At 39.1% G+C, this 12,271-nt stretch overlaps 1 protein-coding gene across 2 annotated transcripts in view; it reads right to left on the reverse strand.

Annotated features, from left to right (window-relative positions):
• NAV2 (neuron navigator 2) overlaps positions 1 to 12,271 on the reverse strand; it is a 220,797-nt gene that overhangs the window by 154,311 nt on the left and 54,215 nt on the right. For both annotated transcript variants that reach the window (XM_062607289.1, XM_062607288.1), the window contains exons 2-3: positions 4,040 to 4,157; positions 57 to 109 (exon numbers count right to left, since the gene is read on the reverse strand). In XM_062607289.1, coding sequence (XP_062463273.1) covers positions 57 to 109; positions 4,040 to 4,157 — 171 coding nt within the window. The remainder of the gene's footprint in view (positions 1 to 56; positions 110 to 4,039; positions 4,158 to 12,271) is intronic.

Consider the following 12,271-nt stretch of genomic DNA (forward strand, 5'->3'; position numbering starts at 1 on the left):
ACACTCTTCAGTTCTCAACCACATGCACACAAACCACAGACCACTTTACTACTTACCATTTGAGACCTATTTTTAGGGCAGCCATTGATGTCTTCAATCTTTTCATTTGCTGAAAAGCAAAAGAAAAAAAAAAGGAAATAAAGAAAATAAAAACTATACCAAGGACATTTATTCCAATTATCCCCAGAGTACTTGCTGCTAGCTAAATCAAGGGATTCAGATTGTAGTTGTCCAGTCAGAGGGAATGTGTGAAGTACCGAGACCATCAAAATAAAAGCAGCTGAAGTTTTCTAGCAGGTCATTCCTGCAGAGACAGCTGAGTGCAGAAAACAAGTGGTCTGACAACATCCTGTGTGGTGAGGGGTAACTTCTTTAAATTACAAAGAAGGTTTGAACTCTAGAAGCTGAATACTGCTGGGTGGAAAAGTCAACATGATCTGTGTATAGATGTTTGCATATCAGTGAATTTGCTTGGACAGTGAACATAGGTTTTAAAACTGTATGGGAAATTTATGACCAATAACTGATTTTTTTTTTATTTTTTTTTTTTTTAAAGCACAAAGCACTTTGGAAGCTTCTTGCCCACAGCTTAAGGGCAAATCTATTTGCAGAAAAATATAAAGATCCAGTCTTTCAAGTCCCAAGTGAAATAATGAAGTTGCTGAGGTGGCTACATGTTTGCCTTAGTCTCAGATTGCCGAGTTTCACATTTAAACCCTGAAATGACTTGTGTAATGGACTGAAGACCAGCTATAATCAAAGTCTGGTTTCCCAGTTTTTTCACTGTAATAAATGTTGTTCACGACTCATTTCATGACTAACAGATTTGCCTCCCATTGATTCTTGTAATAAAAGCTTTATTCTACCAATCCCATATTCTTAGGATATCAGTCAGAACTTCATCTCACTTCACATCTTTCTTCAGTTAGGAGTATCAATGTCCTACCCAAAATATAGTAGGAATTATCACTAAAGAGCTCTGCTAGGTTTGATCCCAGGATTCTGGTTTGAAATACAAACTGACACCTTCCCCTGCAAATGTAACAGTACAATTTCCATGAAAATAGCTATAGACAAAGGCATACATACATATAGACAAAAGGTATAACAAGTCACAGCATAAATTTGAACTTGAATAGCTGTCTGGAGCGATCACAAGTGACTTTTACAAAGATCTATTCTGTTTAAGTCAGTGCAATTAATTGCAGTCAGAGCACAAGTTACCCAGAATACTTATATATACCTGTAAGACAGGCTATCTTGGCATATCCATCACACCTACACTAAACAATGTGCCCATCACCTCCTGTAACGCTGTACTGATTGCCCAGCACACTCCTGTGCACATTTTACTTTTTACTGTCTGCATCCCTCTATAGAAAGCCATGGCTTTTGTATCTGATCTGACTTTAGTTGTAGCCAATCAATTAAAAGAATCCTAGAATGCTTTGGGTTGGAAGGGATCTTAAAGCTCATTTAGGTTCCAACCCTCTGCCATGGGCAGGGTCATCTTCCACTAGACCAGGTTGCTCCAAGCCCTGTCCAAGCTGGCTTTACTCCATAAAATATCTACACATCAGTAGGAAAAGTCCTATCAGACTGGACTGAAGTTTAACGTCAGTTCTAATTCTTGAAAATCAAAGGTTGTCACAGGGAACCAACTGATATTTTGATGTACTACTGATTTCAGAGCATGCATATCTGCATTTATGAATTTAAATATAGCTACTATGCTTATATGGCATTATTAAGGCATCTATTACTTGCATATTCTTTTATAGATTCAGATTTTGAGCTGAAATAAATGAGAATGCTATGAATGCATTTTAATTGACTATATTATCATTAGCCATTTTGAAGTGTGAAGATTAGCTCCTCTGAAGTCAAACACAGTGATGTTTGGTTTCACATTTTTTTTAGATTTGCTCCTTGCTTGGATGCCTAAGGGCAAAGAAGTACCTAGTTATTACTCATTTTAGAGTTTTGTTTTCCCATACATACAGCTATTTCACTTAGGTAAGCAGAAAAGATTGCAATCATCGTCTTGGCATAGTCACCGAGTCTTATGGAGGCTTCATTAAAAATAAATAAATAAATGTATATAAAAGATTTAACCACATTCATTCTTTTTCCAGGTTTGGATATTAAGTAGTATTTCAATATCCACGGTGTAAATCTTCGGTGGTGAACACCAGAAAAACTATCACTAATAATTAAACTTGAATCAATTCCAGTGACTTTGGATGATCTTGGGATACTCCAAGCACATGAAAAAAAGGCAGCTCTTCCTGGCTGCTTTTACACATATCACACCATAACATAAAAAGAACTCTTCTGCACTGCATACAGATTTGTTAATATGCAGCCTTGGTTGTAAGAATGAGAGCTTGTATTTTGCAGGCGAGTGTTGAAGCTGCTTCTAGGTGTGAAAGTTATCACCATCTTAGTGACAATGAGATGCAATGTGCCTAAGGCCATACACAGCAGATACAAATTACTTTCTTCACTGCTAATTTGGAGGATTCAACTGAGAATATTTAAACCTGAACTTTCCTTCACATGGAGAATGTTCTCTGAAAATGAAATCCTTCAGCTTGAACTGTAACTTTGGCAGCTTGCAGGCCTAATCTTAAATATTAGCCAAAAGGCAGCTCCAAGAATGGCTGAGAAAATGCAAAGGTGAATCAAAGCAAATATTACAGCAGGCAATGCGATTTCTGTGTAATTTAGAGGGAGGGATCTGCATTTCATAAGAGTTTGCACGAGTCAGCACTCAAAGAGCTACATTAGGTGCTTGGTACAACTGGGCTCACATTTTTCATGTTTTGATGGTGGGATTGTTACACATGTGGAAGCTTTCTACAACAGTGTTACTCAGGGTAGCTAGGTAAGCCTGAAACAAATCACCACCTTACTGTCCCTGGGTTTCCAAACATTTCCCCCAGTAAAGGAAACAGATACGGGTTGAACCACTGTTCATAGTGAACACCTGCCAACACACAGTTTTCTATCTTTGTAGGTCCAGGTCTGTAGAATGCTACCGAAATATAACATTGCTCTACAACAGAGTTAAATTTTTTTTTTTTTTTATGTATTCTAGTGCAATTCTAGTGGGGTCATTGGAATGATGCTTCGCAATTGCACCCAAGAACTGGGCTTGCAGATTTGTACCTTACATTAAGGAACTAGCTCATTTATAGCATCTCAAACATGTAAATATGTATGCACTGATGTCTTGTTATTTCGCTGCTGTGTTCTTAATTTGCATCTCAAATCTGTCAGTTTGCTTCTAACAATAGTTGTCCTAATTCCCATTAGCAGGCTTTCAGATTCCATCCATCTCCACTGGGCTATGCAGGAGCTTTGTGGCATCCCAAGAAGCAGATGGATGAGCCTCTGAAGGAACTAATGAAGGATCCAGGCCCTAGGGAAGAGGGACAATACGTAGCTTTACATGGGGCCAATGGAGAAAACGGTTTAGAACCTTCATTTCTATGAGTCTTAGGGCAAAAATGAGGGAATTAAAAGCTTTGTAGCAATGAGCCCATATTTGAGATTTAGGCTAATAATGCATTATTTTCCTCATTTGAAAACTCATTACGAAAGATTTCTTTTTTCTGCCATACAAAAATTATATCCCTTCTCCTTTCAAAGCTGTACATATGGATTTTCCATATCCAGCTGGAGGTTCAACACTGCAGGCCAGTATCACTGTGAATTATGTTGAGACCAATCCCAAAAAGGTATCAGAAATGAAGATAAAGGAGGATAACAGCATTGTGGGCAGAAAAGAACCCATCATTCGCTTTTTGTAGCATTCAGCCATGTGAAGCAATATTGCTGTGTCAGGAGATCTTAATCAGCAAAGGCAAATATTTTTTTCACTATGCTTTAAGACAAGGCTTTATCAAATTAATTACCAATGTCTCTGAAGGAAAATTATCTATAATTCCATGCAGTTTGATGGATTTCCCCCCTGTGTGTATGTAGAGACAGTGAATTTCTGAGCAAGCTGATAAAAAAACAGAAGGTGACTCACCTACAACCTGGATTATTTCGGCTAGTAATACTCCATCAGTCACATCTTGCTGTAAATCCTTTATCAATCTCTTGCGGCCAGATTTTGCTAGATAGTGATTTGCCCAATCTGTATAAATCTGTTAGAAAAAAGATAAACAGAAATAGTCATAATGCAAACTTGAAAAAGCAGAGCTCTTTGTTTCTCTCAGTACCTGAGGAGCTGTTTTAAGGTCATTGCTTTTTTGCTCTTTGAAACAAGTCAACAACATTCAAATTTAAAGTATTGTGCAGGTGAAGTATTCAGCTTACCATAGTAAAGCTTCTTCTATTCAGAAATCTGAAATCAAAACTCACAGAAGACGATAGGAAAACTCTTGACCATGTTACAGCTTGAATGGATCATCACGCAGTCAAACTAAACGTTCCATGGCAGTAGTAAGTTTGCGGAAGAGATATCAATTTCCACCTAAGTAATTATTTTTGCATTTTCCCTTTGACATTTCTTATTCATAACAGTTACTGAGAAATTTAAAATATTCTTTTCCAAGAACCACTTCTGGGAGGTATTAGCCATATAGCAACTTCACTTTTAAGAAACTACTTTGTCATTTTACTCACCTTTTGACAAGGGTCTGTAGGGACAGGACAAGGGGCAATGGCTTTACCGTGACAGGGGAGATTGAGATGAGCTCTTAGGCAGGTGCTGAGGCACTGGCACAGGTTGCCCAGAGAAGCTGTGGCTGCCCCATCCCTGGCAGTGTTCAAGGCCAGGTTGGACGGGGCTTGGAGCAACCTGGTCTAGTGGAAGGTGTCCCTGCATGTGGCAAGGGTTGGAACTGGGTGAGCTTTAAGGTCCCTTCCAACCCAAACCAGTCTGGGATTCTGTGATTCTAAAACCCTACCAATTCTAGTAAATTCCATCTCACAGGTTAAACAAGGCCATTACATTGATTTTCATCTCCTATGCAAACTTCAAATGGTTGGGATTTATTTGAAAATGTATTACCTGAAACCTAAGCACACAAAAATGTCTCTTTAATCTGCATTAAGTACTGCTCCCCACATTCTAGCATAGTTTACTCAAAACCACCAGAAAACTTACAGAATCTTTTCATGCTAGGTTACCAAAAAGAAGGAAACACACTTGATTAGGAACTTCTGCTTATGAATTAAATAATATTTCTTGTTCTTCATACAGGACTTTTTTTCTTAATGTGACATTTATATTCCAAAGAAATAAAGTAAAAGCTACTAAGTTACAGAATTTTACGTATTAAATACCCAAATATTAATGTTCAACCCTACTCAAAAGTATACTGGAAATACCTGCATCTCAATCCAGCCTATCAGTAAGTAGGAGTAGATTCACTGTACTTTCTAGAGCATGACCCATGCCAATCCTTCACGGTCCTACAAACCACCATGTACTGGGGGGATTTTTTGGTGGTGTTTTTTCAGTTAAAGCACTAAGCTGGTGACAAACACCTCAGACATGTGGGTGAATCACTGACATGGAAGGCAATGTCTGCACAACAGTATTCAGTCCCCAGAAGCCCAGGGAAAGCTCATCCTGGACACTGCCCAGGAGCTACTGTTTTCTTTCACTGGTACTGATAGATGGAAAGAAAAGAGGACAAAGAGAAGGGCCCTAGTCCTTCAGGGCTTTGGTCACCAGGCTATGAAGATTCCTATCCCCAGCCTTAAGGAAGCAGATGGAAATGTTAACCCTTTAAATCATATTCTGTCTGCTGGCAAAATACTGTTAAAATAAAACATGATTTAGAGCAAGTCCCCCTCTACCACCCGCTCCTGAGCTATGCAACCATCCCCATCATTGTATATCATCGAATCACAGACTGATTTGGGCTGGAAGTGATCTTAAAGCTCATTTAGTTCCAACTCTCTGCCATGGGAAGGTGCACCTTCCATAGGCCAGGTGCTCCAAACCCTGTCCAACCTGTATCAACATATAACAAATACCATCCAGCCCGCATCAACACAGATCCTTTAAATTACTAACTAATATAACCAAGCTACTAATTTGAGAAGCATCTTTAGCATCACTTTGAAAATGCAAAGCTTACGTCCTTCTCCTTCATGGGAGTTAAAAGCCAAAGCCTAAGAGTCAAGTATTTGCCAAACGAGACAGAGGAACCTGGGAATAATACAAGGATTGTAATTTCACTCTCCTCTTGCACTTGCTGATTCAGTCTCAATAGGATGAAATGAAGAGCAGATATTTTGACTAGAGTTATACTGGTTATAAAGTCTTCATTTGGTTGGTTTTGGTTTTTTTTTGTTTGTTTTTTTTTTTTTTCCAAGCCTATAAAACACTCCTGGTAGCAGCAATGAACGAGTCACTCAAAATCAGTAATGTGTGTCCCTATTTTTCATCGTTCATACTCTAAGTTTTATCTTCAGAGCAGCGGGATGTGCATTTCCTACCGCAACAGTGTCAGAGACCCGAACAGAAAAACATACTGGAACACCTCTGCGAAAAAAAAAAAAAAAGAGCCAAAAGCCACCTCAATGAAAACCGTCTCAATGAAAAACTCTGAGTACACAGGAGTGATTTCCCTGGCTGCCTGAAAGGAAAAAAGGGAATAAACCCCCAACCAACTCACACTTTGCACAAACCGGACATTGTGTTCCTTAGCTCCTGTTACAAGAAAACATTTTCCATAACAGGAAGCTATTTTTAAAGATCCAATGATTTCAAGGAACTAGGATTAACTTCACCTGCTTTGCTGCCATATGGTTCTAGCTTGCTTATCTACAAGTAAAGACAGAGCAGCAAACAGGTTGCAAACCACTTACTTCACAATCACAAGGGTCCATCCTACACTGTTACTGCAATTCAGCTGACAAACAACTTATCAAACACAATAACTACGTTTCTTTTAATGGGAGGGCTGTGACGAACGTGCTGATTCACCACAGAAGACCTTTCAGCAAATATAAGGTTATACTTTGATGCATCAGTTCCAGCCTGGATCGTTTCCATGATGCAGATCATCATGCAATCAAACAAACGCTCGGATTAGCACTAGAGTTAATACAACACAGGAATGGAGAACAGGCAGTGCAGACCTCTCCTGGCAGAGCCTGAAATTACAGCATCAGCAAGACCTTGAGAGCTAGGTACGACTGATTTTTCAGTGAAGTAACAGAGTGAAAATGCACGTCTGGCATTGCAAAACTGCTGTTTCACAGCTGTTTCCTACGGCGCTAATTCCTGCTGCATCCGCGAACACCAGATCTTATACTCATGCCCTGTAAATAAACAGAACCACAGCAAAGTCCCTAACTCACCTAACAAATCCTCCTGGTGAAGGAGACAACTGGAAACATCCCCAAATACCTCCGGTCTGGTGCACTGTCTCCAATAACACATAAAGAAACTCCCTCTGGTTGGCAAATTATTCTTGTAAGCCCTACCTTGTGTGCTGAAGTCTATGTCTGTGTTTGGTATCAGGAGCTGCAAGCAGAGCTTTTCTGCTGGTTACAAAATATTCCATTAAATGCGTCAATAACAGGTCTGTTTCCAACTCAAACCATTATATGATTCTATACATGACAATAATTCGCACCAGGATGGTGAAAATATTTGGGTTTGGGGTATCTAAAGGTGTGGAATAGTATTTGATTCAGCCAGTTGTTTAGGAAAGCCTTTTGCAGGGAAATAAAAGTATGCTAAATCTTTGCTTCCTTAAAAACCTTTATTATACCACATTATTTTGCAATATGTGTAACATGAAATTGTATTCATGTATTTTTAACCTGACTGGGCTATTTATTTAGGAGCTCTGAAGCATTCTTATGGATGCAGTATTACACAGGCATACTGTAGTACCTCCTCATGGTCCACTGCTCATTTTTATGGTATATATCAAGCTAATTATGGAAACTTTCCAGCATGTTTTCAAAACATGTTGGTTGCAAGTCTTTGTAATGTGCTACACAAATATGATTCTCAATGTTTCTTTTCCTTTTCCATACAAACGAGAAAGAAAAAAAAAAATTAGTGTACAATGGTTGCTATTTCTAGACACATGAAAAATGTTTCAAAGCACATACTGTTTTCAAATGTTCAAACCCAGGCAAATAAGTGAGAAAACAATAATAAAAGGAGTAGGAAAACACTGCTGAGAAACTTCCCATTTCTATATGCCTGTCTCTGCAGAGGAATTTTAAATGCTCACCATTTATTTTCAGCAAATAGGTGACAAAGTCACAAGTTTGAATATTCACATGAATATTACCTGAAGTCACCTTATTAAAAAAATGGAAAATCTTGTGATGTGAAAGACTCAACCCACTATAACCCAACAGATAACTGCTGTATTATACATATATTATATATATAATATATGGAGTCATGGAATCAACCAGGCTGGAAAAGACCTTCAAGATCATATGGTATATATTTCATACACATTATACTAAATATATTTATATTTTACATATATTATATGATAAATACTATCTATAAAGCATGTGTGTGTATATATATAAAAAAAAGTATGGGCTTTTAAAACCTTGCACTGATTTCTCACAGTAGGAAAATCACTGGAAGCAGCTTCATTATTTTACCTAAGGAATTTACCTAGCTTCATTATTTTACCTAAAGCATACAATGTGACTTGGGCATTATCACCATTAGCAGGTCTTTGTGCCTTAAACCAGCCAGTTTAATGTTTAACTCAGGTCTAAGTTCTGGCTTTTGTTAAAGGTGGACTCAGCTTTTGGGCAGATTTTTTTCTCCATAGTAAATGATCCCAGGAATCCCAGATAATTTATCTGGGAGCAAATTAAAAACAAATGTGAAAGTTTTTTTTTTTTTCCTTCTCTTGTCCCCTCTCCTCCCCCCTTTTCAATCCATCAGGTTTTAATTAAGAGTGTTACAGATAAATATTGATTTTGGAAATATTCAGTGTGTTATGAGTCAGACCTAAAACACTATTGCACAAAGTAGCAAGGTCTTGAGCAAAAACACCCAACCAACCAAACAACCAAGAAACCCCCAACACTTTGCTTGTAAAGAAAAAGGCCTCAAAATTAGTAAGTCTTAAATCAGGAAGAACACCACATTTAGAAATTTAGTGGGGTTTCTCCCCTTCCCCTTTCCTTAGCCTTATATCTGCTTGTTTAAAGCATGTTTCAGATGAGAGAAGTCTTTGCTTTCCAGCTAGGAGACCTCTGCACTTTCTTGCCACTTTAAGTTTCGAGTAACTGCACCAAGAGACTACATCTATCACACACCTCAGTCTGCCCCACATTTAAACACTGCATCAGCAGAAAAGGAGCTTTTTGCACATCAGGTTGTTTTGTCCAGGCCACACAGCTACCACAAAGCACCTGGGGGGGGCTGGTGTACATACTGACAGGGAAAAGCAAAAACCTTCAAGCTTCTTTCTACTTAAAGTAATTCAGAGTCTTTTAAACCTTGGAAAAAACAACCAAAAAGCCAAATAAATTAGTTTGCTTAGCTAGCCATAACAGTCTGAAGCTGGCATCTCAAACCACAGTATTCCTTTCCCCAAACACATTTTAGAGGCAACAGGCCAATATCTGGGCTGCTCAGACATGCCGATAGGCAGATTCTTCTTGATCTGCTGGCAGATAGGGCCAAACACAGCATCTGTAGGACCATATTCCTCTGTTCCCACAGTCAGCATAACCCAGGAAACATAACCCAGGAAACAGAACAGGAATAAACTCATGAGCGCAATAAATTGAGGAACATCCTTTAAAGATCCAGTATAGCTACGGAGCTGCGATTAGATTAAGGTACCAGATATTGCTATGTACTCCAGGGTCTCCTTTAAGTGGAATTTAGTTCCAAATGGGGACATCAACTATCCAATGTTTTTTGCCTCCCAAATGCTATTCTGAAATGTGATCATAAAGAGGAAAGGCTCCACACAAAACTAATCAAAAAGAATTTCCCTCTTCTAAGCAAGCAAGTAGAAAATATGCCTGAACCTCTTCCCTGTTACTCCCTCTCCATGTCAGCTCCTAACTAATCGGGCTCTGCATGTTTGCTTCCAATAATTACTGTGAATTTGGTAACAGCCGAAGAGTGTCTTTCTGACATCATGCAGAATAATTAAAGCAGAGCAAGGCTACTTCCATGACTGAATAACAGGGTTAACACATCGATGAACTCTATCACAACACCCATTACAATGCAATGCCTGTGTTGCTGCTAAGCTGAGCCATGCTGCATGCTTACAGGCAGAAAAACACTCTGAAACCTAAAATACCAGACACTGTATATTAAGATAATGCTATAATGGGAACGCCTGCAGTTGTTCCAATGCAGCAGGGGAGGAAAGCCCATCAGATGCTCACTGCTGATCAATGTAATGGGGTTTACACATGAAGTGCCATTAAAAACCCCATTTTTGACTGGCAACACTAATTGCAGTCTTACGCTGATCCATGCTACACTCCAGCATGATCTTAATAGGACTGCACAGTCCAGGGGTATATAGCTAAAAGCCAAAGGTATAGCTTCAAAACTCATCTCAGAAGCATCTCTGGTTCCAAGGGAGCATGCTAAAGATAACAGCAGTTTTCAAAGTGTGTTAGGATTATGGCCCAAACAATACTATGGCTGGTATTTCACTGAGTTACTGACAAAAGAACAACTTAGAAGCACATGGTACAAAAAAATAATTAAAAAAAAAAAAAAATAAACACCAAGCTTAACAGCATTTGTCACAAATCTTTTTCAGTGATTTTTGACAATTTGTGGCTGTACTTGCCCCCATGCCCTTCTTAAATCCTGAAGCAAGTCTGTGTCTGTACATCTGCGCCATGACACAAATCCCACTAAAACACAGTACTGGCTCTTCTAGAATGAGTAAAGCTGTTACCCAAAATACTGTTTTTTTTTCTCCAATGCAAGATCTTGCAAGAAAAAAAAAGAAAGCAGCTTAAAAAGCAGGGCACAGAACAGATGCTGTGTGCCCACATTAAATAAAACGTATTAATGGGGTTTGAAGAAGGAGTTCTGTCTGCTCCTTTTCTTTAAGGATGCAGCTACAGGTATGTAGAGAGTAGAATAGGAAGCAAAATCCACTGACCATAGGGATGTAGATGAGCCCCCAGTGATGCTCAGCTCAGAGGGAGAAGAGGACATTCAGGGTAGGCAGTGAGTGGTTAGGTTGGTGTGGACACACTAGCCTTAGGCTGCAATCTGTCTCCTCTCCAGCATCTCCAGAGATACTGGAACCCCCCTGAAAGTCAGGTTGGGGACCTGGGGACTTGCTTATTACTCCATCCTACCAGCATCTTGGCACCAGGACTAGCACACTGGGAGGAAACCACCAGAAACTCCAAGTTTGAGGCAATGATGGGCAGGTGAGATGGTAAAATGACCTTCCCAAAAGGAATCCATACATTTGCAATCCCCTAAAAATAGTTGTTGTGATAATTAGTTATTAATTAATATCTAATATGATGCCAGTAAGACATTATTCATTAACTAAAGTGCTGGAACATTCCAGTTATCATCAACTATGGGAATGCAGCTGTAACCAACTGAGGTCTTGGTTCCCACTTCTCTGAGGAGACAAGAGGTAACTGCTTCCTTTTTGCCATTTATCAAGCGAAACTAAACTAACTGATTTATTCTATTCACATGTGCAAGTGTTTGTTGGAACAGCTTTAAATTATTAGTTGGTGGGAGGTATTCCACTGAATATTACATTTTGCTGGACACTTATAGACATTAACTACCCTTTGGAAGTTAAACAGGGAAACGGGTAATTTAAGCAAACACCACCGGGACTATTTATTTCAATCCCTCTTTTCAAAGCCTTATTCCCGGCTGGGGATAGCTATTCTCATGCATATGACTACTATTCAAAAGCAACTGGCTGACTCACAGCACACCCAGCCAAGTGTGTGTGTAAATTTTAGCTTGCAAGCCTCTCCAGTAACAGAGCCTTAGGTTGTCCACACTTCAGGGCAGGCACTCCTTCCTCTCAGCTGGTGTAAAGCAGACCTTTGGGGGGATGCTAAACAAGTAATACGCTTTAAATTGCCTGAATGGCACCTTTCTTACTATAAGCCTACTGAATATTTTACTACACGTAATATAAAAGAGGAAAAAAAAGATGTTTTCTTCCCTCCTTCCCAACTATACAGTTTCTGAACTCCATTATTGTCAGGCACTGCCTATACAGAGGGGTAAATATTTCATAGCAAAGCAACATTTTCCTACACATCAGCTAGAAGGTGA

The sequence above is a fragment of the Pezoporus occidentalis genome, unplaced genomic scaffold, assembly GCF_034315485.1.
Source record: "Pezoporus occidentalis ecotype Australia unplaced genomic scaffold, CSIRO_AGI_Poc_V1 ctg121, whole genome shotgun sequence".
NCBI lineage: Eukaryota > Metazoa > Chordata > Aves > Psittaciformes > Psittacidae > Pezoporus > Pezoporus occidentalis.